The following is a 23,219-nucleotide window of genomic DNA, read 5'->3' as shown; positions in this document are numbered from 1 at the left end:
TGTACCCCTTCACTGGGCACAACACGGGGTGACCAGGCGCTCCGGTCAGTTCAACTGGACGTAGGACCTCAGCGTTCGGTCGCCTGATGCTCACCACGTGTCCCCTCTCTTCAAATGTTGATCGCCCGATCTCAACAATCAAGTGATTACCGGACACTGAACCCCAGCGTCCGGTCGTTTTCAGTAAGCATCTAGAGACGACTTTTCACGACCAAACGCGTCTGGTCATGCTTGACCGGACACAGCCAGCGTTCGGTCAGTCACCCTCAACACTGTGTGTTGCCACGTCAGTAGGACCAGACGTAGCCTTTCAGCGTCCGGTCAGTTTGTGACCCAGCGTCCGGTCAAAGACTGACGCTGCGTGCCCTCTGCTGCCACTGACCAGACGTGCTGGTCCAACTAAGACCAGTGTTCGATCACTTATAGTGACCTCCATCTTTTCTGTCTAGGGTGCCAATGAAGTATCTTAACCCTTGCTCAAATGTGCCAACCACCAAGTATATCACCTTGTGCACATGTGTTAGCATATTTTGACAAACATTTTCAAGGGTGTTAGCACTCCACTAGATCCTAAATGCATATGCAATGAGTTAGAGCATCTAGTGGCACTATGATAACCGCATTTCGATACGAGTTTCACCTCTCTTAATAGTACGGCTATTGAACCTAAATGTGATCACACTCTCTAAGTGTCTTGATCACCAAAACAAAATGGCTCCTACCATTAATACCTTTACCTTGAGCCTTTTGTTCTCCTCTTTCTTCTTTTCAATTCTAAGCACTTGATCATCACCATGGCATCGCCATCTTCATGTCATGATCTTCATTTGCTTCACCACTTGGAATGTGCTACCTATCTTATGATCACTTAATAAACTAGGTTAGCACTTAGGGTTTCATCAATTTACCAAAACCAAACTAGAGCTTTCACTCGGCTGCTCGATGTTGCTGTGCGGAGGAGAGACAAGGAGAGCGGCGAAGAGAGAGAGCAAAGAAAAGAATGGGCTTGGGTTTTAGGGGCGACCGCGGGGGGGGGGGGGGGGTTATCCTACGAAATCGACACTCGGCTGTCGCATGAAAGCGAATGCCTCATATTCACTGGACCGTAGGCCGGCCTAGGTAGGCGCATGTGGCCACAGGGCTTTATCGGCCCAGGCCCAGGTTGTGGCTTGGGTGCGGGCACAACTTTATGTTCTCACTCTATATGAATTGTGTTTTCAGGCAGATACAACTTGATGGGTTGTATCAAAGAGATCCCCACTCTCAAAGGTGATAACTACACGGAGTGAAAGAAAAAGATTGACCTGGCCTTCATCTTGGCTGAGGTGGACTGGGTAGTCACCTTACCATGTTCCACTAAGCCTGTGGCATTGGTGAGGTAGACAAACGAGGTTGATGACGCTTGGGCAACCAAAGAGAGGGATTTTGCATCCCAAAGAATATCCTATGACCTTGAGCATAGGAAGTGGGTCACTAACAATAAGAAATGTTTGGCTATGATAAAGAACACGATTGAGCCTGTAATTGTGGGCTCAATCCTAGATTGTGACACCGTCATCGAGTACCTCGAAAGAATAAAGAGTCAGTTCACTGGCTCTTCAAAGACATATGCTACCCAGCTGATAAAGCAGTTGGTGATAGAGAGGTACTCAGGAAATGGTGGCATAAGAGAGCACATACTAAGGATGAGCAATTTGGCATCAAAGCTAAAACCAATGGATCTAGCTCTCAAGAAAGAGTTCCTTATCCATCTGATTTTTGCTTCCTTACCAAAAGAGTTTGACACTTTTGTTGCCAACTACAACATATAGCCTGAGAAATGGGACATGGAGAGGCTCATGGCTATGTGTGTGCAAGAGGAGGAGAGAATGAAAGCCACCAATGGTGGCACTATCAATTATGTGAAAGACAACAAGAAAAAGAATAATAATGCTAACTCCTCAAAGTCAAAGGGAAAGGGTCCCATGCTGTATCAGCCTTAGCAGAATAAGTTCACAGTAGAGAAAGACCAGTGTCTCTATTGCAAGAAGACAGGACATTATAAGAAAGATTGTCCCGATTACTTAAAGATGATCATGGCAAAGAAAGGTGAGAATATTATTACATTCATAAATGAATCCCTATATGTACAGTATTCGAAATCTACTTGGTGGATTGACTCAGGTGCAACTGTTCATGTTGCTAATTTCTTATAGGATTCCGTTCGACGAGGAATACGCCAAGAAGAGAAAGACACGTTAAAGTTGCAAATGTAGTCCGAGCAGATGTTGAAGCCGTTAGCGATCTTTCTCTAGAGCTTGCTGATGGCTTCACACTTTTACTTAGAGATGTACTTTATGTTCCCTCTTTACAGAGAAACTTGATTAGTGTTTCATGCTTGGACAATGATGGATATGATTGTTATTTTGGAAATGGCAAATGTAAGATAACATTTAATAATACATGTATTGGTCTTGCTATCTTACAAAATGAGCTTTATTTGTTATCACTACATGATGATGTGAATGTTGTATGCGATCATAAGAACGTTGCGTGCGACAATGAGAATGTATCCTCGTCTGCGGATGTAAACATAAAACGAAAGAGTGCTCATGATGCGTCGTTGAAATTATGGCACTATCGTTTAGGCCATATTTCGAGGGGGAGAATAGAAAAACTAGTTAAGAATGATATTCTTCCTCCATTAGAGTTATTAGATTTAGAACAATGCAGAGAATGCATAAACAAAAAGTATATAAAGAAAATTAAGAAAGATGCTAAATGAAGCTCAGGAATTATACAGATTATTCACACAGACATTTGTGGTCCGTTTTCGGTAAAGAGTGTGAATGGTTATGATTCATTCATAACATTCACAGATGATTACTCCTATTATGGCTACATTTATCCAATCAAAGAAAGAACATAAGCATTGGATAAATTTAAGATATTTAAGGCAGAAGTTGAAAACCAACACAATTTAAAGATTAAAATAGTCATGTCCGACCGTGAGGGGGAGTACTACAGTCGGCATACCCCATATGGCCAAGTTCCTAGACCTTTTGCAAGGTTCTTACAGGAAAATAGCTTAGTAGCCTAGTATTCTACACCGGGCGAACATCAACAGAATGGAGTAGCTGAAAGGCGCAATCGTACCCTGATGGATATGGTGCGCTGTATGATAAGTTACTCCACCTTACCGTAGAGCCTGTGGATGGAGGCATTAAAAACCGCCATTCATATTCTCAATTTAGTACCAAGTAAGTCGGTGCCCAAAATACCGTATGAGTTGTGGATAGGAAGAGTACCCTTACTAAACCACTTACGTGTGTGGGGGAGTCCTGCTGAGGCTAAAGTATTTAACCCAAACATTAGGAAACTAGATCCCAAAACAGTAAGTTGCCATTTCTTTGGCTACCCAAAAAAGTCAAAAGGTTTTTGTTTCTACTATCTAGACAGACATACAAAGTTTGTGGAAACGAGACACACTGTCTTCCTAGATGATGAAATGATGAGGGGGAGCATGGTAGCTCGAGAAATTGACTTTGAAGAGAAGCGGGTGTATGAGCCCACTCCGATGATTCATGAGCCATTTTTCTCACTACCTGTTGTTGCTACACTGATAGTGCAAGATACTGTGGTGCCAGCACCTGTTGTTATTCCGCCTATGGCAACAATGAATGATGATGAGGAACCTGTTCTTTAGGATCCTGTAGAACCTATTGCCACAAATGAGGGGGAGCAACAACAACCTCAAACAGAAGATGTGCCAAATGTGGAGGCCCCTAGAAGGTCTCAAAGAGTTAGAAAATCAACTATTCCTGTTGATTATGAAGTAAATAACACTGAGGAATTTCAAATGGAGGATGATCCCACCTCATTTAAAGAAGCCATGAGAAGTGATCATTCATCAAAGTGGCTTAAGGCCATGGAAGATGAAATAAAATCTATGAATGCCAATAAAGTTTGAGACTTAAAAATAATTCCTAAAAGAGCCAAAATAGTAGGCTATAAATGGGTCTACAAAACAAAACTTGACTCTCAAGGGAATATAGAGAGATATAAAGCATGACTTATGGCAAAAGGCTTTACGTAAAGAGAATGGATTGATTACAATGAGACCTTTTCTCCAGTCTCATGTAAGGATTCCTTCATAATTATAATGGCATTAGTGGCATATTACGATTAAGAATTACATTAGATGGATGTAAAGACGATATTTCTCAATGGTGACTTGGAGGAAAATGTTTACATGGAACAACCAAAAGGTTTTGTCATGGAAGGAAAAGAACGAATGAGATGCCGCCTAAAGAAATCTATTTATGGATTAAAACAAGCTTCAAGACAGTGGTACTTGAAGTTTGATCAGACAATAAGGAATTTTGGGTTTAAAGAGAATGTTGAGAACAATTGTGTTTATGCAAAGTTTAAAAATGGGAAGTTTATCTTCCTTGTCCTGTATGTGGACAATATCTTACTTGCTTGTAGTGATGTCAGTCTACTATTGGAGACAAAGAAATTTTTGTCCTCAAAATTTGATATGAAAGATTTTGGTGAAGCTTCGTTCGTTCTAAGGATGGAGATTCATCGAGATAGAAGTAAAGGGGTATTAGGACTATCACAAAAGGCATACATAGAAAAAATCTTAAAGAAATTCAGTATACACAAATGTAGTCCCTCACTTGCTCCTATAGTCAAGGGCGATAGATATGGGGATTTTCAATGCCCTAAGAACCAATATGAGATCGATCAAATGAAAATGATTCCATATGCTTCAGCTGTCGGAAGCTTGCAATATGCTCAAATATGTACGTGCCCTGACTTGGCATTTGTTACTGGGTTACTTGGTAGATTCCAGAGTAATCCTGGAATAGAATACTGGAAATTAGTAAAGAAAGTCTTGCATTATTTACAAGGAACGAAAGGCCTCATGATGACGTATAGAAAATCTAATTCACTCCATATAGTGAGATATTCAGATTCTGATTATGCGAGAGATGATAGAAAATCCACGTCTGGATATGTATTCACTCTCGCAGGGGGAGCTATTTCATGGAAAAGTTCAAAGCAAACTGTCACTACATCGTCCATAATGTATGCCAAGTTTATAGCGTGTTATGAGGCAACGGGACAGGTGAACTGGCTAAAGAAGTTTATACCCGGTTTGAAGATGGTTGACGACATCTATAGACCACTTAAGTTATACTGTGATAATAATCCGGCAGTACAGTATGCTCACAACAATAAGTCAAGTGGTGCTGCCAAACACATTGACATAAAGTATTATGTTGTAAAAGGTAAAGTCTGGGATCATGTCATAAGTCTTGAGCACATAAGTACTGAAAAGATGCTCGCGGATCCGCTTACAAAAGGCTTACCACCCAACGTGTTCAGAGAACATGTAGCCGGCATAGGTTTAAGGGAAAGTCTATAATTTCTGGACAAAAGAATGCTCAAAGATAAGTATCTATTTCAGAACAGAGTGGTGTGTTGTAGCTATTAAATCTATCGGCAATGGACCGTGACGATGAGACATGCTCTATGCGCTAATCTGTAATAGAATGAACAAATGTAAATGATATGAAAATAAAAGATGGAAGGAGATCAAGGGGGAGATTGTTAGATTGATCTCTAATCCTAACTAGACCCAACGACTCAGTTGGGCCTTTGATTCGCGCCCTGATCGGGGGCGCCCAGCCCACCATGGCTGGAGGGCTCCTGTCACACTACGCTATAAAAAGATGTGGGGGCCGGCGGATGTCGATGAAATATGGTCGATAGTCCACCAAGGGGGATGCCTGTGGTGGTAGATTATCGGTAGACGGTGCGTGTAATCAGGAACCAGATGGTGACACAAGGCGCAGAGACAGCGATTTAGACAAGTTCGGGCCGTCTAATCGACGTAATACCCTACATCCTATGTCTTTGGTGTATTGTATTGAGATGTATACAGATTAACCTGTCCTCTAGGGGACCCTTGTCTCTTCTTATATACCCCAAAGAGACAAGGTTACAAGTAAAGTATCCAATTTGGTACTATTACAATATCTAGTATAACTTGTAATCTTGATGAACACGCCTTGATCTTACGGGCCGGGCCACCTCGGATGGTGTGGCCCATGTGCCATCTTGTAGTACCCGGGGGTATATCCCCCACAGCTAGTCCCCGAGCGCCATGTATTCTGATACGACACGCCATTTCAACCTTCTCCGAACAGTGAGGCTTGAGTTCTTGACATCTCTGACCACCGTTGTCGCCGGAGAAGTAGGTTGTCCGAAGAATGTATGGTGCTCTTCAGAAGAAAGAAAAAGATTTTGTCCTGGGAAGTGTGCCCATTTGTATTTCTGAAAAGAAATGTAAGTACGTCTTGAAGCGTAGCGTCCTTGATCATGAGAGGCATAGTGGTCGAAAAACAAGCACATTCACCGCAAGGTGAAGTGTGCTCACTTAGTCCCCGAGCCTGGTAGTAGGTGACGTAGGCACGTGGTGCCAGGGTCTAAAAAGAATTCCCAGTTAAGTTGAGAATCCAATCGCCGTTCACACGATACGAGATGCACCGGCAGGTGCATCGTATCGATGTAGTCCCCGAGCTTGCTGGAAGGCGAGGTATGAGCCTTGTAGCAAGGTCTAAGTGAGAAAAAAAATCCCAACTATATGCGAGTTGCCAGTCACATGTAGTTGAGACGCAAAGTCCCCGAGCCGTGGTCGGAGAGTGGTCGAGGCAGTCCCCGACCACAGGTCGAGGAGCGAGCGACGAAGTCCCCAAACCATGGTTGGAGAGTGGTCGAGGCAGTCCCCGAGCACAGGTCGAGGAGCGAGCGACGAAGTCCCCGAACCGTGGTCGGAGAGTGGTCGAGGCAGTCCCTGAGCACAGGTCGAGGAGCGAGCGACGAAGTCCCCGAGTTGTGGTCGGAGAGTGATCGAGGCAGTCCCCGAGCACAGGTCGAGGAGCGAGCGACAAAGTCCCCGAGCCATGGTCGGAGAGTGATCGAGGCAATCCCCGAGCACAGGTCGAGGAGCGAGCGATGAAGTCCCCGAGCCATGGTCGGAGAGTGATCGAGGCAGTCCCCGAGCATAGGTCGAGGAGCGAGCGACAATGTCCCCGAGCCGTGGTCGGAGAGTGATCGAGGCAATCCCCAAGCACAGGTCGAGGAGCGAGCGACGAAGTCCCTGAGCCGTGGTCGGAGAGTGATCGAGGCAGTCCCCGAGCGTAGGTCAAGAAGCGAGCGACGAAGTCCCCGAGCATAGCTCGAAATTACTGCAATATAAATACATAAAACGGTAGTACATGATGTACAAAATAATAAATTATGGAGAAAAATCAGCGGTGAAGAAATAGCGTATGACGCTCAGCAGTCATTTGCAAATAAGCATGATGTGATAAAGTAGTTTGTGCTTTGTAAACATTAGTGCTAATGTGAAGTTTGTGTTTATACTTAATATAAATCGTCCGACCAGTTAGTATGTAGCTGAGTCTCCAGCCCTAGCTAGCCCATTAACCATAACGCGGGGCGTGGAGCCCGTGCACGTATAGGAAGAACAAAGCGTCGCTAAGGAGCCGCTGCCGACCACCCATAACGCAGAGGGCAGACGCTCGTGCATGTGTAGGGAGGAGCCGGAGACAGGGCCTTTTCTGGAGACATCGAGCGTCAACATGACTGGTCGAGTATTTGCATTAAGTATAGCTGTATGTTATATTTAAGATGGTATACATGGACAAACGTTATTTGAAGAATAATCATGACAAGGATGTTGTGGAGAAACATCGTAATGAAAATTATATTAAATATAAATATTATAAGTGTACTTATCTTTGGATAGAAATCTGGTCGATGGTGATAAAGTTGTCCGATCCTCGTACTTTTCGGCCTGTTGTGACGGTGGTCGCGGTTGTCATAGCGCCGTTCTTCGTGGCGATCATCATTGCGACGTGGTCTGGTGGTCGGAGCTCGGCGGAGCCGCTCGGGACGTGGTCTGGTGGTCCGGTCGACGTGGTCGGAACTCGGCGTGGCTCGCTCAGCGGCTCGCTCCGCGGCTCGGCGTGGCTCGCTTGATGGCTCGGACAGCTCCATGTATTCGGACTTTGACGTATTTCATTGTACATGTTGCATTGTATGGATGCGTCCGATTGGTTGGAGTTCCAGGTTAATGATGGCTGCTCGGTTCCTGCCAAAATAATCACGCATATGTGGGAGATATCTGGACACATACTATCTCATGGGATATAAATTAGAAAATAAATACAAGTATTGACTTAGCTTTGGACGTCGCCCGTCAGCTGTTTGTACATGTATATGCACACACGCATGTAGGCTAATTTATCAGCACGTGCATGCTTTGTAGATAGTCCAGTCCTCGTTTGCTTGCTTGTCGATAGGAAGTCGCAGATAGCAGAGCGTCGTTGTGGTGTTCAGAATCCTTGTCCGCCCCGTTGGTGCATGTGTATACGCCTATATGCGCAACTTTTGGCTAGCTTGCTTGCGTAGTCTTCATGTGCTATGGACAAGCCCACGACTGGTCAGAGCTTTCGGCTTCATGACAGACGGATTTGTTTATTGAGCTAGAGACATGACCATGCATATGCACGTCCATAATGAACTGCATGGTCTCATGAATTGGATCGTCTACGGCCTTGGCTTGATTGGATCTTCATGTTATCTTGTTGGTCAGCCTGACGTCACCAGGCTTCAGTCCCAATTGATTTGGCTGATCCGTCGAGACTTGTCGCTGAAAGAGACGCCGAATAGCCGATGCACAGAACCAAAAGCTCTGAGTAGTAGATTGATCCGTAGGGACACGACATTGATCGAGTCTCATCAGGTTGTTGGACGTCGCCGTAGCAGATCGAGTTGCCGCGAACAACGTTGATGAAGAAAATCGCCATCTGATTCGTTGGAAGATCAGCACACACAGCCCCTAAAAGGGGACCCCTACCTGGCGCGCCACTGTCGACGAAATATGGTCAGCAGTCCACCGAGGGGGATGCCCGTGGTGGTAGACTATCGGTAGACGGTGCGTGTAATTAGGAACCAGATGGTGACACAAGGCGCAGAGACAGCGATTTAGACAGGTTTGGGCCGTCTGATCAACGTAATACCCTACGTCCTGTGTCTTTGGTGTATTGTATTGAGATGTATACAGATTAACCTGTCCTCTAGGGGACCCTTGTCTCTCCTTATATACCCCGAAGAGACAAGGTTACAAGTAAAGTATCTAATTTGGTACTATTACAATATCTAGTACAACTTATAATCTTGATGTGCACGCCTTGATCTTATGGCCCGAGCCACCTCGAATGGTGTGGCCCATGTGCCATCTTGTGGTACCCGGGGGTATATCCCCCACAGCGGCTTTTATCACAAGGTTGACCTGAGCCGAGCTCCCCACCGACAAACCCTAATCCGATCTAGAGGGCACGCAGCCAGTGACGGAAAGCCACCAGACGCGCCGCCATCGGACTCCACTGCCTTCACCGCCGGTCGCCACCGCGCATCACCTACGTCGTCTTCACCGACCGTCGCTGCCCTAGCGAGACATCGACTCCATGCGGACGCAAGCGGATCTTCCTCCACTACGGTGTCAGGTTTGACACGTCCATCTTCTACCTCTCTCTTTCTCTCATTCTACCTACTGTTACTGCTCTAGTAGACGTTCTAGGATTTATGATACTATTCAACAGCAAGTACCTGGCTAGATCTATGCTCCTAGTGGTCCTATAAGTTCTACAGATACGACTCACCTTTGGCCTCGAGGTGCTGCTCCACACCGTCATGGCCAAGGCGCGTAAGGACCTCGGCCTGCTCCCGACACCGGGCTCCTGCCCGGGCACGCCCACCTCTGCCGCGCACTCGCCGTTCCTCCTCTCGCGCCAGAACTCCAACCGCAACGGCGGTGGTGGCACCGGCACCGCGCCGTCGTCGCTCTCGGTGTCGTCGCCCTCGTCGTGGGCACCGCCGCCCATGTTCTCTAGGAGCAACAGCGTCGTCAGCAATGGCGCGACGGCGGAGGAGGCATTGGCCGCTGTCGGGAGGACCTCATGAGCCCGGCCGCAGGCGAGAACGCCCCGCCGTCGCCCTTCTTTGCCATCGGGGACCCGCTCCTCGACGAGCTCTAGTTGTAGGAGCAACTCGCGTTCCTCATCGACGCTGGCGGCGGCCACCAGCTGCCCCTGTTAGACTCCACCAGCGAGTGCCGGAGCCCTAGGTCTAGCGATGCCGCCGGGTTCTTCCCGTACGGCAGCCTTGGTTGGGCCAACGGCGGCGGCCCAGGGCACTGCCAGAGCTCGTCGGTCAGCGAGCTCTGCCTCGGCACCGCCGGAGCTCGTCGGTCAACGAGCTCTGCCACGGTAGGGCCGACGGACTTGGCTGGAAGCCCTACCTGTACTACGCCCGCGGGTACTGCAAGAACAGCATGCTTGCCGGTTCGTGCACGGCGGCCTCCCCGACGACGCCACCGCTCTCGCCGGTGCTAAGATGGACACCGCCACCTTGGAGCAGCAGTGCCAGGACATCCTACTGCGCTCCAAGTCCCAGTGCCTTGCCGCTGCCGCCTTCCCCTACTCCCCGACCGGCTCGCTCCCTAGCTCCCCGTCCGCGGCTACCAAGTGCCTCAGCTTGCTCCAGGAGTCTAGCGTCGAAGAAGTCGGCCACGCGCGTGTCGGGGTCCCCCGCCCGCGCCCGCAGCGCCGCCTCCAGCCTCGCGAGCGCAGCCACCGCCAGCAGCGCGTCGCCGAGGCCCGGCCCGCACCCGTCGATCGCCAGCACCCGCACCCTGCCCCTGTCCTCAGTGTTGCCCAGGCTCGGCGTCGGAACAGCCCACCCCGGTGTGCCCGGCACGGAGCCCACGCCCGGCGCGCCGCCGAAGAGGAACTTGCTCTCCAGCAGGGAGAAGATCTCGTAGCTGAGCTTGCCCAGGTCCACGTCGGGCGGAGGTGACGCCACAGCTGCAGCAGATGGGAGAGATGGACGGAAGATGGGTGGGGTGAGCAGGAGTGTGGCGAGCTGTTGGTGGTGATGGCTCGATGGCTCAGCGAGCGCTCGCGGCCTGCTTATAGATGGCCGCACTGCAGCCAGCCACCACACCAGTGAGCGTTTCTGCTCTACTGCGCGCCTGCGCCAGTAGGAGGTTGGTTCTGAAGATAAAGAAAGATAGGGGTTTTTCTGCAAATGTATGTTGAATTTAAGGTTAAATAAATGACATGGACCTGCATTGAACCATTTTAAAAGTTCATGACCCAAAAATGTAGTGTCAAAGTTGATGGACCTATAGAACACTCCAACGAAAGTTAATGGATCTTCCGTGCATTTTACTCAATACACTATACACTGGCATCAAACCAGTAACCACCACCACCACCACTCAAAACAACATCGAGTTCCACAACTTACTATGATGTACACTCTATACAGAGCATGTCAGTTAGCCCCAAATTACAAGCTATTCAAGCCTAGTAGTCTGAATAACACACTATACGGCAACTCAAAGCTTCAGAACCAAAACGTACAGCTCCAATACTGTACGTGGCAAAAAGTTAAAGAAACATTAAAGAACCAATACACATGCACAATAAAGCTCAATTGTTCAAATCTCTAGATTGACGAGCATTTGGCTGTTGGTATGGAGAAGGCCGTAGTCATCTTTGTGGCCTTGGCTGACGTCGCCAGGGACTCAACAATGTGGATCTGTCGAGAAGCAGCAGGAGGCCAAGGAACGTAGTCGACAAACCAAAGGTATACCTACGAAATATCCACGGCACCAGTTCAGTTTCGCTTCAGAGTGGAAAGGGCCATAATAGGTGATGCACGATAAAGCCATCATAGATAACCTACTTGACTGTAGAGCTTCTGTTTCTCCAAAATAGTATTGAGAGCACCCACTGCAGAAAAGATATCGAAAATAGTTGTTAGTTTTCTCAAGGACGAACCTTTGCGATGTAATGGCCATGGATATTCAGACTACAAGTATCAAATACAACTTCGTATGTTCACAAATTGGAACTGTGATAGCACAAAACACAGTTTTATTGTACTATATTTGCAGTGTCATTGTATCGATTTTCAGTACTCAATGCTGTATGCCTTGACATGTTGAAGAAAATCTAACATGAACAAATGGTTGACTGAAAATAAGCTCAAATGTCCCAACAGTTTACTCGGCATATTCGGGAACAGTGGAAATGAGCTGCTCTCAGTCCACAAAGTTTCTGTCAGGTCTAATGACCATCAGCCTATTCGTTTCGGCTGGATTGGCTTATAAGCCATCGGCTGAAAGTACTGCTGGCTGGTTTGGTATGAGAGGAAAACACTGTTGGCTGGCTGATAAGCCAAGCCAGATACAAGTAGTTACAGGCTGCCGAACAGGCTGCATAACGTTTTGGGAGAACAATTTTGTCTAGTAATTCCATTATGGCCTGCATTAATGGATATTTACTGAATTGCATTGCACATAATGCATCTGAGGTAGAACAATATAAATACTTGTTTATGACATCCACACAACTCGAGCATCATTTTGTAAACATCAATGTGGGCATGTATTAAATTTAACAAAAAATACATAAATATGATTATGTGCAAACAACCAACTGTTACTCATATACCGACAATGGATATGGATACTTACAAGGAGAATATTAAATATCACATGAGCAAGTGTCTAGTAATCAACTGCAGCAATGGATCTTAACTTAATTGCACAACACACGTATGGGGTACAATAATATGATAATTAATAACTTCTTTATGCCCCAAACAACTAAAGCAAAAGTTTGTAAATTTAATGCTGATGCTTTAATAAATCTGACCAAAAAAGTACAAATGAAGATGATGATCAATATGGCAACTCTTCCAAGATGCTAATATCACATAATTGAATATAAAGAGCAACATATTTCTGCCATGAGAACTACTTCTATACTTCTCCAAGAACCAAAACCACATAAAACTTAAATATTAAATTTCCTCTCAATATTTTGAATTTTGAAGTACTTTGAGTTTTACAGAAGCACTCCATTTTGCAAGTTCACCCTACAAGTATAACCAAGAATGACAACACACTAAAATGAAATCAAAAGGTGGACCATGTAGTCCTCTCCCTCATCACTGAACCTAAGAAAAAACGCTAGAACCCTAATTTTGTGCAATCAGGCCACTCTATGGTATAACACTTCAGTTCACCTGACCCTAAAAGACAATTTCCTCTAAGCCACATCAAGAGATCACCGAATTATATGGCTACTTCCCAACACTGAAATGTCAAGGATCTAATTACTTCTCCCGTCCAGAAAAAAAACTTGCCAACATTCTATTCTATCAAAGACAGCAGGAAAAACTTTCTACCAAGTTAATCCCTGCAATGTGACTGAATCACTCCAAATGTGCCCAACTTAGCACCTTTAACTAACAAAACTGATGTTACTTAGACAGAACACGGGTCGATAACAATGACCAATATGGTTAGCAAATGTATACCTTGCAAATCCTGATCACTGAGAAACTGCTCGCAGGGACTACTGCTTTCTTCACAATGGCCCTCTGCTGAGCAACCATCTCCCAGCAGAGCTGCCGCGCCATCTCCCTGGCCATCACCAGCTGTGCCCTCTCCGCCCGCAGCGCGGAGATCTCCCTCCGCAGCGCCACCCTGTCTGCCTCCAGCGCCTCGACCCTTGCATACAACCCCCCCGAGTTCCCGTCGCCCACATACTCTGCCACCACAGACGTAGCTGGTTTCGTTGTGCTCGCGCAGGTAACATCCACCGTGTACTCGAATTCCTTCTCCACGGGGGACGACGGCTCCTCCTCCTCCTCCTCCTCTTCCTCCCCATCGCGGTCGTTGCCGACGACCATGGCTTTCACCTCCATGGCACTGCTCGAGTCGCGGGCGTTCCGCTCCACCCGCATCGCGCCCATGTTGATCTGCTCCACGTCTTCGGCGCCCACCTCCTCGTACGATTCCTCATCCTCGTCGTCCGTGAAGGAGTCCGGGTCGATGCCGTGGGACTGGAGGCGGGAGTGGTAGGAGGCGGCGAGGTCGGAGAGCGAGGCGAGCTCCTCCTGGACCTCGCGCTCCCTGTCCTCGCGGCCCTCGGCGTAGCGCTTAAACTGGCGGGCCTCCATCTGCGCGGCGGCCTTCTCCCGCTGCAGGCGCTCGATCATGAGCATGGCCTCGCTGGCCGCCGTCTCCGCGGACGCCCGCTCCGCGTCGAGGTCCTGCCGCAGGCCCTGCGCGGCCTCCTCCGCGGCCTCCTTCTCCCCGCGCAGCCGCTCCGCCGCTGCCTCCAGCTCCTCCACCCTCCGGATCAGCTCCTCCGCCGCCGCTTCCCCTGTTCCCAGACCCGCCTTGGGCGACAGCTCCGGTGACCGCGCCGGCGGCCGCCGCTTCAGGGACCGCCGCGACGGCGACGGGTCCGCGACCGGATCCATGGAGGCATGAAGTAAGCACCCGGGTGCTCGCGCCTCCCAAGTCGCAAGCCCCGATCCAGCCGCCGCCGCCGTCGGGAGCTATCGGTTGGAGGGCGCGCGGCACGGCGGCGCCGTGACGGAGCGCCGCGTCTTCGTGCTGTGACACTGAGGCGAGTCCGGGGTGGCTGGTGGCTGGTGGCGGTGGCGGTGGCGTCTGTTGGAAGCGACGTGAGCTAGGCCGGAGCAGCTGGTTTTTTTTTTCCTCTGGAGCAGCTGGATTAGGAGGAAGCAAGAGCAGCATTGAATTGAATAACTCAGTCGAGATGTGATTGGGTAGAGGATAGGAGGGCCATTGTTGCATTATTATGATACGGGTGAGCTTTCCACGTCGCCGTACGCCAAACAAACCGTTTCCTTTCCGTCGCCGTGGAAGCAAGGCGAGGGCGCGAGCGCGAGGCGGGTGCGGGGCGGGCAATCAGGGGAGGTCAGAGGAGGACATCAGTTCTGGAGGGAAGCAGAGCAAAAGGCGAAACGAAAGGGTAAGGCACGGCGGCGGAGCTGGTGCGGGTTATGATTCGGCGTCACGCTCCCACTATGTGGAAGGCCACTAACCGCGTAAAGTAGCGCGGGGAAAGAATTCGGTGCGAATTTCACGTCGCCGGCGGCAGGAAACAGTAGCTGGTCACGGGGAGTCTCATGTGATTTTTCTCGGCCACTTGCGAGTGGAATACGAGTCGCGCTCGACGTGCTCGTACGCCGAGTACCTGGTGAGTAGTAGTTCGTACATGAAATGGTGGTGGAAACCAGCGCTAGGTTTCCCGGTTCGGCTACGGAAATGGCGCAGCCGGCTGGCGGAAACTGCTGGGTTTCGTCATTTCGTGGGGCTGCTTCTTCTCCTCCCTACGGGTCAATGATTCATCGGGAACAGGTCTGGGGTAAAGATGGCAACGGGCGTGGTGCCCGTGGATACTACCTTCTTACGCCCGCGTCCGCCAGCTAAATCTTTCGTTCGCGCCCGCGCCCGCGATCAGCCACGGGCAACAAACCACGCCCGCGCCCTCGATCCGCGGGCATGAAATGCCCGCGGGCATGCCCGTGTGCCCGTCAGGTTGAGCATATACATAAATCATAGTGCATTACAAGAGATACGAAGATACATATTCATAACAAATCGTGTATATACATATATTTGCTTGTAGGTCCCACATGTCAGACCTGTGGAGCGGGTCTGGTGGATAAGCGAGTGAGGACAGCAAATTTCTTTGCCCGTGAAGAACTATCCTCTGGGTTCAGAATAGTGCCCGCGCCCGTGCCCGTATCCTTGCCCATCAGGTTCCATGCCCGCGGGCATGCGGGCATTCTGTGTCCGTTGCCATCTTTAGTCTGGGGGACGAAGATGAGCGAGGGTAAGGGCCTGTTTGGCATGTTCTGGCTTATCTGAAAATGGCTCCGGCTCTGGCTTGTCTGAAGGAGCAGCTCTTTTGGAGGAGCTGAAGCCGTTCTGGAAAAACGTTTGGCAAAACGGCTCCTTCCCACTAGATGACGTGAACCCACAGCAAAGGAGCCGCGCGAAGCTTGTTTTTTTAGGCTTCTCCTGCGTAGGCAAAAAAATGGCTCCGGCTCTTGACCGACTTCTCATGCAGAGCCCTTTCTAAAACAGATGTTTGGCACTGCAGGAGCCTGCCAAAGAGGCTCTAAGCGTCGCGTTGACGACGGTTGTACCCGTTAATTAATAGATTAATCGGCGAGATTATTTTTCGCGAACATGCCTTAGCTGCTTAGCATGTACAATGCAATAGATTAATCGGCGAAATCGGCGGTGACATTATGAAATGAAACTTTCCTGGCTGTTCATATCTGATTTCGGAATTGATAAAAGCTGGATGGAAGATAGCCCTAAAGCCGACGGATCGAAATCGAATAATGCTGGTGACGGACTGATGGTGGAGCCATACCTAACATGGCTTGTCGCCATTGGCGGACGTACGGGGGGCTGGGGGGGGGGGGGGGCTGCAGCCCCCCTCGTGGGCTGCAAAAAAAAATTAACAGGTTTTTTTAGCCTAGCCCAAAACTCACGGCCAGGCCAGCAGAGCAGACGGCCTCACGGGCGAGCAGAGCAGACGTATCGCTGCAGCGCCGCTTCTAGCTTCTTGCGCGTCGCGCAGGCGCAGCGTCGCGCCCCGCCGCCGCCCGCCGCGCCTCCTCCCGGGCTCGCGGCTCGCCTGCTCGCGCGTCGCGCCTCCCCCTCGCTCCTCGCCCCCTCGCGGCCTCGCCCCCCTCCCGCCCCCTCTGCTCCGCGCCTCCGCGCATTGGCCAGCGCCCAGCGAGGACGGACACCGCCGCGCCGGACGGCCGGAGCCAGCAGCGTGCAGCCGACAGCCTGTAGCCAGGGAGGATGGGCGTCGGGCGGCCCGCGGCGGCGTGGCCGGTCAGCCCCAACCGGCCAACCCCAGGTTGAAGCGCTGACCGCTGGGGACTGATCCAACCGCCCGACCGGCCGCCCCAACCGCTGACACTGACAAGTTGAGAACGGATCCCCTCTGTGCGGCTCTGCCCTCTTTAATTCCTCTTTTTATTTTTTTTCAGTCAGTGATCCGATTGGTTTTACTTTATAGTCCACTGGTTGTAGAATGGAAAAAATTTTTGCTAAGAAAGATGCTTCTACTTCTACTCAAGAGAGTCGGGTTGTGCAAAAAAGACCCCGCATTGAGCTTGATATGAATGATATAGTTGTCGATCCAGGTCTTAGAAAGCCAATTGATGAATTCCACCATGATATTAGGGATGATGCTAGGAGAGCATATTTACAGATGAGTCCATATCAACCAAATTGTGAGTATGAAAGAACAGCGGGTAAAACTCAAACTAGAGGTTTTGTTAAATCATGGTTTACTCAATTTGATTGGTTAGAGTACAGTCCTGCCAAGGATGCAGCCTATTGCTTTTATTGCTACCTCTTTAAGCCACCACCAGCAAGCAATTTTGATGATACTGAGGCATTCACCAGAGTAGGGTTCAAAAATTGGAAAAAGGGAAAGGCTTCTTTGCTGAAGCATGCTCAATCAATTGATGGCTACCATAGTGCAGCAAGAAAACGAGCAAATGATTTCAAAAATCAAAGGCAAAGTGTAGAACATGTGTGGGCAGTAACAACTACAGCAGAAGAGGAGGCATATAAAGCTCGTTTAACTATAATGTTAGGCATTGCTAGATTTCTTCTTTTGCAAGCTCTGGCATTTCGTGGGCATGATGAGTCTAAAACATCTAAAAATAAAGGGAACTTTTTGGAGATGCTTGATTGGTATAGAAAGAAGGATCCTAAGGCTGCACTTGTGATAGCTGAGAATGCTCCAGGGAATAATCAAATGAATTGTCCCACAATTCAAAAAGATTTGGTAAGGGCTTGTGCAGAGCAGACAAGTGAATTAATTAAGAGTGAAATTGGAGATCGTTGGTTTACGGTGCTTGTTGATGAGGCTCGTGATGCATCAATTAAGGAACAAATGGCCGTGGTTGTGAGGTATATATCATCTATTCGTGTATTTTCATTTCTTTTGTTTTGTGGCTTCCAATTAACACTATGTTTCCTTTTGTTTTATAGGTTTGTCAATGATAAAGGAAGTGTGATTGAGAGGTTCCTTGGCCTACAACATGTTTCTGACACCACATCTTCTTCACTGAAGGAAGCATTGGTTTCTATGCTTGCAAGATACGGGTTATCTATAGCCAAGGTTAGAGGACAGGGATACGATGGAGCTTCAAACATGAGAGGGCAGTTTCATGGGTTACAAAGGCTAGTATTGAATGAAAACCCTTTTGCTTTTTACATCCACTGTTTTGCTCATCAATTGCAGCTTGTGGTAGTTGCTGTAGCCAGATGTTGTGCTTCAACTGATGATTTCTTCAATTATGTCACTTCAGTTGTCAATACTGTTAGTGCTTCTTGCAAGAGAAAAGATCAACTTCTCCAAAAACACTGATACTCTTGTTCAACAATTAGATAGTGGTGAAATATCTCCTGGTAGAGGGAAAAACCAAGAAACTAGTCTTGCTAGGCCTGGTGATACACGATGGGGTACACATCACAAAACATTAGTACGTCTTATGCTCATGTGGGAACCTGTGCTTGAGGTGTTAAAGAATATTAGTGATGATGGTACTGATGGGGAAAAAACTATAGCATCTGGATTGATAGAAAAAATGGAGTCATTTCAATTTATGTTCATATTGCATCTGATGATTAGAGTATTGGGGATAACTCAAGACCTATCACAATGTTTGCAAAAGAAAAATCAAAACATTGTTCGTGCAATAGGATTGATTGGTTCTGTGATGAGAAATATAAATGCCATGAGGGAAAATAGTTGGGATGATCTTTTAGAGAAGACAAAAGCCTTTGCTGCCAAACACAATATAGACATTCCTAATATGGAAGATATGATACCAATGAGAGGTCGTTCAAAATGTCGTGGAGCCAAATATGTGACCTACTACCATCATATTCATCATGGGATTTTCAATGTTGTCCTTGATCAAATAATTTGTGAGTTGAACAATCGATTTCCAGAAAGATCAACTCAACTATTGAGATGTGTTGCTTGTCTTGATCCGACAAATGAGTTTGCCAACTTTGAGATAGAGAAATTAGTTGAGCTTGCTAAGATTTATTATGCTGACTTTAGTGATTATGAATGTGAAAAGCTAAGAACTGAGCTTGAAAATTTCATGGATGAAGTCAAACATGATGAAGAATTTTGCTCGTGTATTGATCTTGGTGGCCTTGCTGAGAAGATGGTTAAAACTGATAGACATACATATTTTCCTTTGGTGTATCGCCTCATTGAGCTTGCATTGATATTGCCCGTGGCAACAACAACAGTTGAGAGAGCCTTCTCTGCTATGAATATTATCAAGACCGACAGGAGGAATAAAATGAATGATGATTGGATGAATAATAGCATGATATGCTATATTGAGCGGGATTTGTTTGCATCCATTGATGATGATAAAATTTTAAAGTGCTTTCAAGGCTTAAGAAACCGTAAGATAAACTTGCCACCTAAGGTCCCAAGGTGCGTATTGTTTTAGAGCTTTTCTTTGTATTTGTTATCTTGGTTACTGAAGAAGTGTTTGACATTTAAAAATTATGTAGCATTGAGCGTGGTGGTTCAAGTGGTGTGAATTCTTGAAGATGGAAGACTCCTTGTATTTGGTACTTTTCTATGCTTATTATCATAATTCTATGTATCTTTGACTTTGAGCACTTTGAATCAATTATCAAATTATATGCTTATTAGTGTACTGTGTCCAGCGAGCAAAATTTTTTTGGCGTATGTTGTTTAGCCCCCCCTTGGTCCGTTTCTGGATCCGTCACTGCTTGTCACTGATCGAATACGAATAGTGGTGAATCCTTCATCAAGTTCGAAAGCAGGTGGATTTTCTTGCAGGATGCTTCGGATTTTGCCGCTTCAATTTCTAGTGCCGAAGCCAGCTTGGTGCTCGTGCGTTTAGGCGTAGTTTAATTCCCAAAAATTTTCACCCTAAACTATTACATCGAATCTTGCGGCACATGTATGGAGTATTAAATATAGACGAAAAAAAGCTAATTGCACAGTTTGTTTGAAAATCGTGAGACAAATGTTTTAAGACTAATTAGTCCATGATTAGCCAAAAGTGCTACAGTAACTACCATGCGCTAGTGATGGATTAATTAGGCTTAATAAACTAGTCTCGTAGTTTTCAGACGAGCTATGTAATTAGTTTTTTTATTAGTATCCGAAAATCTCTTCCGACATCCCCGAAACATCCGATGTGATATCTAAAAAATTTTCATTTCGCGAACTAAACACGCCCTTAGTTCGCAAAATGAAAATTTTTGGATATCACATCGGATGTTTTGGGATGTCGGAAGGGGTTTTCGGATACTAATAAAAAAACTAATTACATAGCTCGCATGGAAACTGCGATACGAATTTATTAAGCCTAATTAATTCATCATTAGCACATGTTACTACTGTAGCACTTATGGCTAATCATGGACTAATTAGTCTTAAAACATTCGTCTCGCGATTTCCAACCAAACTGTAAAATTAGTTTTTTTTCGTCTATATTTAATACTCTATGCATGTGCCGCAAGCTTTAATGTGATAGTTTGGGGTGAAAAATTTTAAACCAGGCCTAAACACAGCCTTAGGCCAATTCACACATCTCGACTCGCTAAGCCGTGGTTCCACGGCGCGTGGCATGTCCCCATGCATCCACGCATGTATCAATGACCATTTTATCCGGTGAACACAAAACATTCACTACAACCATGACACGAGTGCTCGTGCTAAACAACAAAGGTCATGATGTCACGTGGGGACAGGCTCAGGTAGTCAAGTCCAAGCACCCAAAGTGCCAAACTTGGTGTTTGGTCGTTGTCCATGTTTGGATAAATACATAAAGTGTTAAATATAGACTAATTACGGAATTAATTATATAGTTTACGATTAATTTAAGAGACGAATCTTTTAAGTCTAATTAGTCCATGATTTGATAATGTGGTACTGCAGTAAATATGTGCTAATGATGGATTGATTAGGCTTAAAAAATTCATCTCGTGGAGTACTGACGAATTATATAATTTATTTTTTTATTAGTACCCGAACACCCTATACAACATCCTTGTGACACGTCTCCTGAATTTTAGTCGCCGCATCAAACAGGTCAGTTGGAGTTGCCATACACGAACCGCTTGACGAGTCGGACCACCTCGCTGCCGGCGTGGCCGGCCGGCTCCACGGCGAAGAACCCGTGGTGCTGACCCTCGAACTCGACGTGCTCCACGGGCTGTCCCATCGCCTTGAGCCGCGCGACGTAGTGCGCCTGGCGGTCGCGCAGCAGGTCCCGCTCCGCGGCCACGACGAGCGTCGGCGGGAGCGCGACGCCGCCCAGGCCCAGGCCCAGCGCGGGGCTCTCCGGACCGAACGGGTTCGCGAACGGGTGGTCCCTCGTGGCTCCCAGGGGCAGCGCCAGCCGCCACGCCTGGTCGTACCATGGCAGCGTCAGGAACGGGCCGGGCGGGAACTCCGCCTCGGACGCCGTCCTCTCCGCCCCGCCGAAGAACGGGCAGAGCATGACGTGCCCGGCGACGCGCACCGGGTCGAGCCCGGGGAGCTCGCCCGAGCCGAGGCGGACGGCGGTGTGGTGGACGATGTTCCCGCCCGCCGAGTCACCGGCGATGAACACCCGGCCCAGGTCAGCCGACTCGGCGAGCCAGGGGTCTCCTCCCGCCGCGACGGCCTGAGCGCGCACCCAGCACATGACGGCCGCCGCGTCGTCGAGGGCCGCGGGGAGGCGGTGCTCCGGTGCGAGGCGGTAGTCGGCGGAGAGGACGACGGCCGGGAGCTCGCCGGCCAGGCGGAGGCAGCAGGCGTGGAAGTTGGGCAGCGCGAAGGTGCCGAGGACGTACCCGCCGCCGTGGAAGTAGACGAGCACTGGCAGCTTCTTACCGCAGGAGGCCGGCGGCGGTCTGTACACGCGCAGCTTGAGGCCGTGGCCGTGGGTGGCGTCGTACACGACGTCCTTCCACTGGACGGGCAGCGCGGGAGGCACGGACGGGGGAGGGAGCGTGTCGTAGTCGGCGAACCGGACCACCGTGCCGTCGCTGAGAAGCTGGAGGACATGGGGCATGTCCTCGACGACGTGTGGCGGCGAGGAGGATGGCATCGCGGGTGCTGGTGAGAGCTTGAGAAGCACAGAACGGTGAGCAACGGCCAGCAAGGCAGCAGCTGCGTTTATATAGATGCTGACAAGGCGTTCCCAAATATCAGCGGCAATGCAAATCGGCCTCGTCTTCTCATCAATGGCGCCTTTGTTTGTTTTCGCTTGCTTGTTTCCCAAGCACGTATCATCAGTCAACCGATGATGCCTCCAAGATTGACCATGAGAATGCGACTTCTATTCTAGGGGAAGAAATTTCTGCAGACGTGTTGGAAACGGAGTCCCGCACACGCTCATAAAACTAGCATGGCGTTCCCGGTAGCGCTGGTTGTCTGCAGCATTGTTCCATTTACTCGCTTTATATGACTTACATAAAAATGACTCTTAATTGCCTTGCGGCGAAGCGCAGTTTAAGCGCTTCAAGTTTGTATTCAACGGCTATCTGGTGAATGTTGGAGGCCACAATATTTTATTCCTCAGTCTAAAAAACATATATTGGAGTAGTTGTTAGAAAGCAAAAGATGAAACAAATCCATTACTTAGAGGCTGTTGGTATCATGTTTTCAATCCATCATCGATTCACAACGGGCATGATTGGTTGCTTCGGGGCAGGGTATCCGGGATGGAGGACTGGTCCTAGGTGGTGTGATGCATGGTGAAATCATTCATCTAGATGTGTTTGGTTGCAATTTTAGAATTTGTACCGGATGACAATTAGTTTGTTTGGTTGCCAGCTTACACCAATTTGAGGAATGAGCTGGTACTGCTAGTTGTGTTTGGTTTGGCGCATTGCAAAAGGTGTGAGCACCCATGTATCATTTTGGTGAGGTTACCACCATTTTTATCAGAACAAGCATGGGAACACAAACATTGCCTCAGATCAATTTGTATCATCATCAACTATGACCTTGGAGCATAAGAGATATTACAAAAAAAAATCCGATAACAATGGTAAGAGGCAGTGGTTAACATATTGGCCTCAGATAACAGTTCTTCATCGGTTGACCTTGAGCTTGGAGCATAAGAAACACAGAAGGCAACACACAGCAATGGTAACAAACAAACATGAAAACCAAATAGAATAAGACCAGAGTTCCAGTGCCTCACAAGCTCAAGGTCATCAGGTATTTGTAATC

At 48.1% G+C, this 23,219-nt stretch overlaps 3 protein-coding genes across 3 annotated transcripts; 1 reads left to right on the top strand and 2 right to left on the bottom strand.

Moving 5' to 3' along the window:
• Positions 1 to 11,258: 11,258 nt before the first annotated feature.
• On the bottom strand, positions 11,259 to 14,842 carry LOC136516608 (myosin-binding protein 7-like). Its single transcript, XM_066510053.1, has 3 exons — positions 13,450 to 14,842; positions 11,809 to 11,855; positions 11,259 to 11,715 (listed from the first exon to the last, which is right to left on the bottom strand). Exons 1-3 carry the CDS (start codon positions 14,398 to 14,400, stop codon positions 11,613 to 11,615), a joined length of 1,101 nt encoding a protein of 366 aa, XP_066366150.1. The 5' UTR covers positions 14,401 to 14,842; the 3' UTR covers positions 11,259 to 11,612.
• Positions 14,843 to 17,009: 2,167 nt separating this feature from the next.
• LOC136536070 (uncharacterized) lies at positions 17,010 to 19,568 on the top strand. Its single transcript, XM_066528482.1, has 5 exons — positions 17,010 to 17,899; positions 17,981 to 18,110; positions 18,234 to 18,239; positions 18,301 to 19,451; positions 19,532 to 19,568. The coding sequence occupies exons 1-5, from the start codon at positions 17,010 to 17,012 to the stop codon at positions 19,566 to 19,568; spliced, it is 2,214 nt and encodes a 737-aa protein (XP_066384579.1).
• A 1,420-nt stretch (positions 19,569 to 20,988) lies between these two features.
• LOC136516618 (carboxylesterase 15-like) lies at positions 20,989 to 22,203 on the bottom strand. Its single transcript, XM_066510064.1, has one exon. The coding sequence runs from the start codon at positions 22,087 to 22,089 to the stop codon at positions 21,088 to 21,090; it is 1,002 nt and encodes a 333-aa protein (XP_066366161.1). The 5' UTR covers positions 22,090 to 22,203; the 3' UTR covers positions 20,989 to 21,087.
• Between the last annotated feature and the right edge of the window lie 1,016 nt (positions 22,204 to 23,219).

Source organism: Miscanthus floridulus, chromosome 2 (assembly GCF_019320115.1).
Source record: "Miscanthus floridulus cultivar M001 chromosome 2, ASM1932011v1, whole genome shotgun sequence".
NCBI lineage: Eukaryota > Viridiplantae > Streptophyta > Magnoliopsida > Poales > Poaceae > Miscanthus > Miscanthus floridulus.
The sequence above is the reverse complement of the archived record's forward strand: the minus strand, read 5'-3'. Positions and strand labels throughout refer to the sequence as shown.

Bases quoted from the DNA above. Each gene is read 5' to 3' on its own strand.
- LOC136516608 (XM_066510053.1), bottom strand. From the start codon at position 14,400: ATGGATCCGGTCGCGGACCCGTCGCCGTCGCGGCGGTCCCTGAAGCGG. The intron at 11,856-13,449 runs GTATACATTTGC...TCTTTTCTGCAG, and splicing joins CAGTGATCAGGATTTGCAAG to TGGGTGCTCTCAATACTATT. The intron at 11,716-11,808 runs GTAGGTTATCTA...GATATTTCGTAG, and splicing joins AACAGAAGCTCTACAGTCAA to GTATACCTTTGGTTTGTCGA.
- LOC136536070 (XM_066528482.1), top strand. From the start codon at position 17,010: ATGGAAAAAATTTTTGCTAAGAAAGATGCTTCTACTTCTACTCAAGAG. The intron at 17,900-17,980 runs GTATATATCATC...TTTGTTTTATAG, and splicing joins CAAATGGCCGTGGTTGTGAG to GTTTGTCAATGATAAAGGAA. The intron at 19,452-19,531 runs GTGCGTATTGTT...AAAATTATGTAG, and splicing joins TTGCCACCTAAGGTCCCAAG to CATTGAGCGTGGTGGTTCAA.
- LOC136516618 (XM_066510064.1), bottom strand. From the start codon at position 22,089: ATGCCATCCTCCTCGCCGCCACACGTCGTCGAGGACATGCCCCATGTC.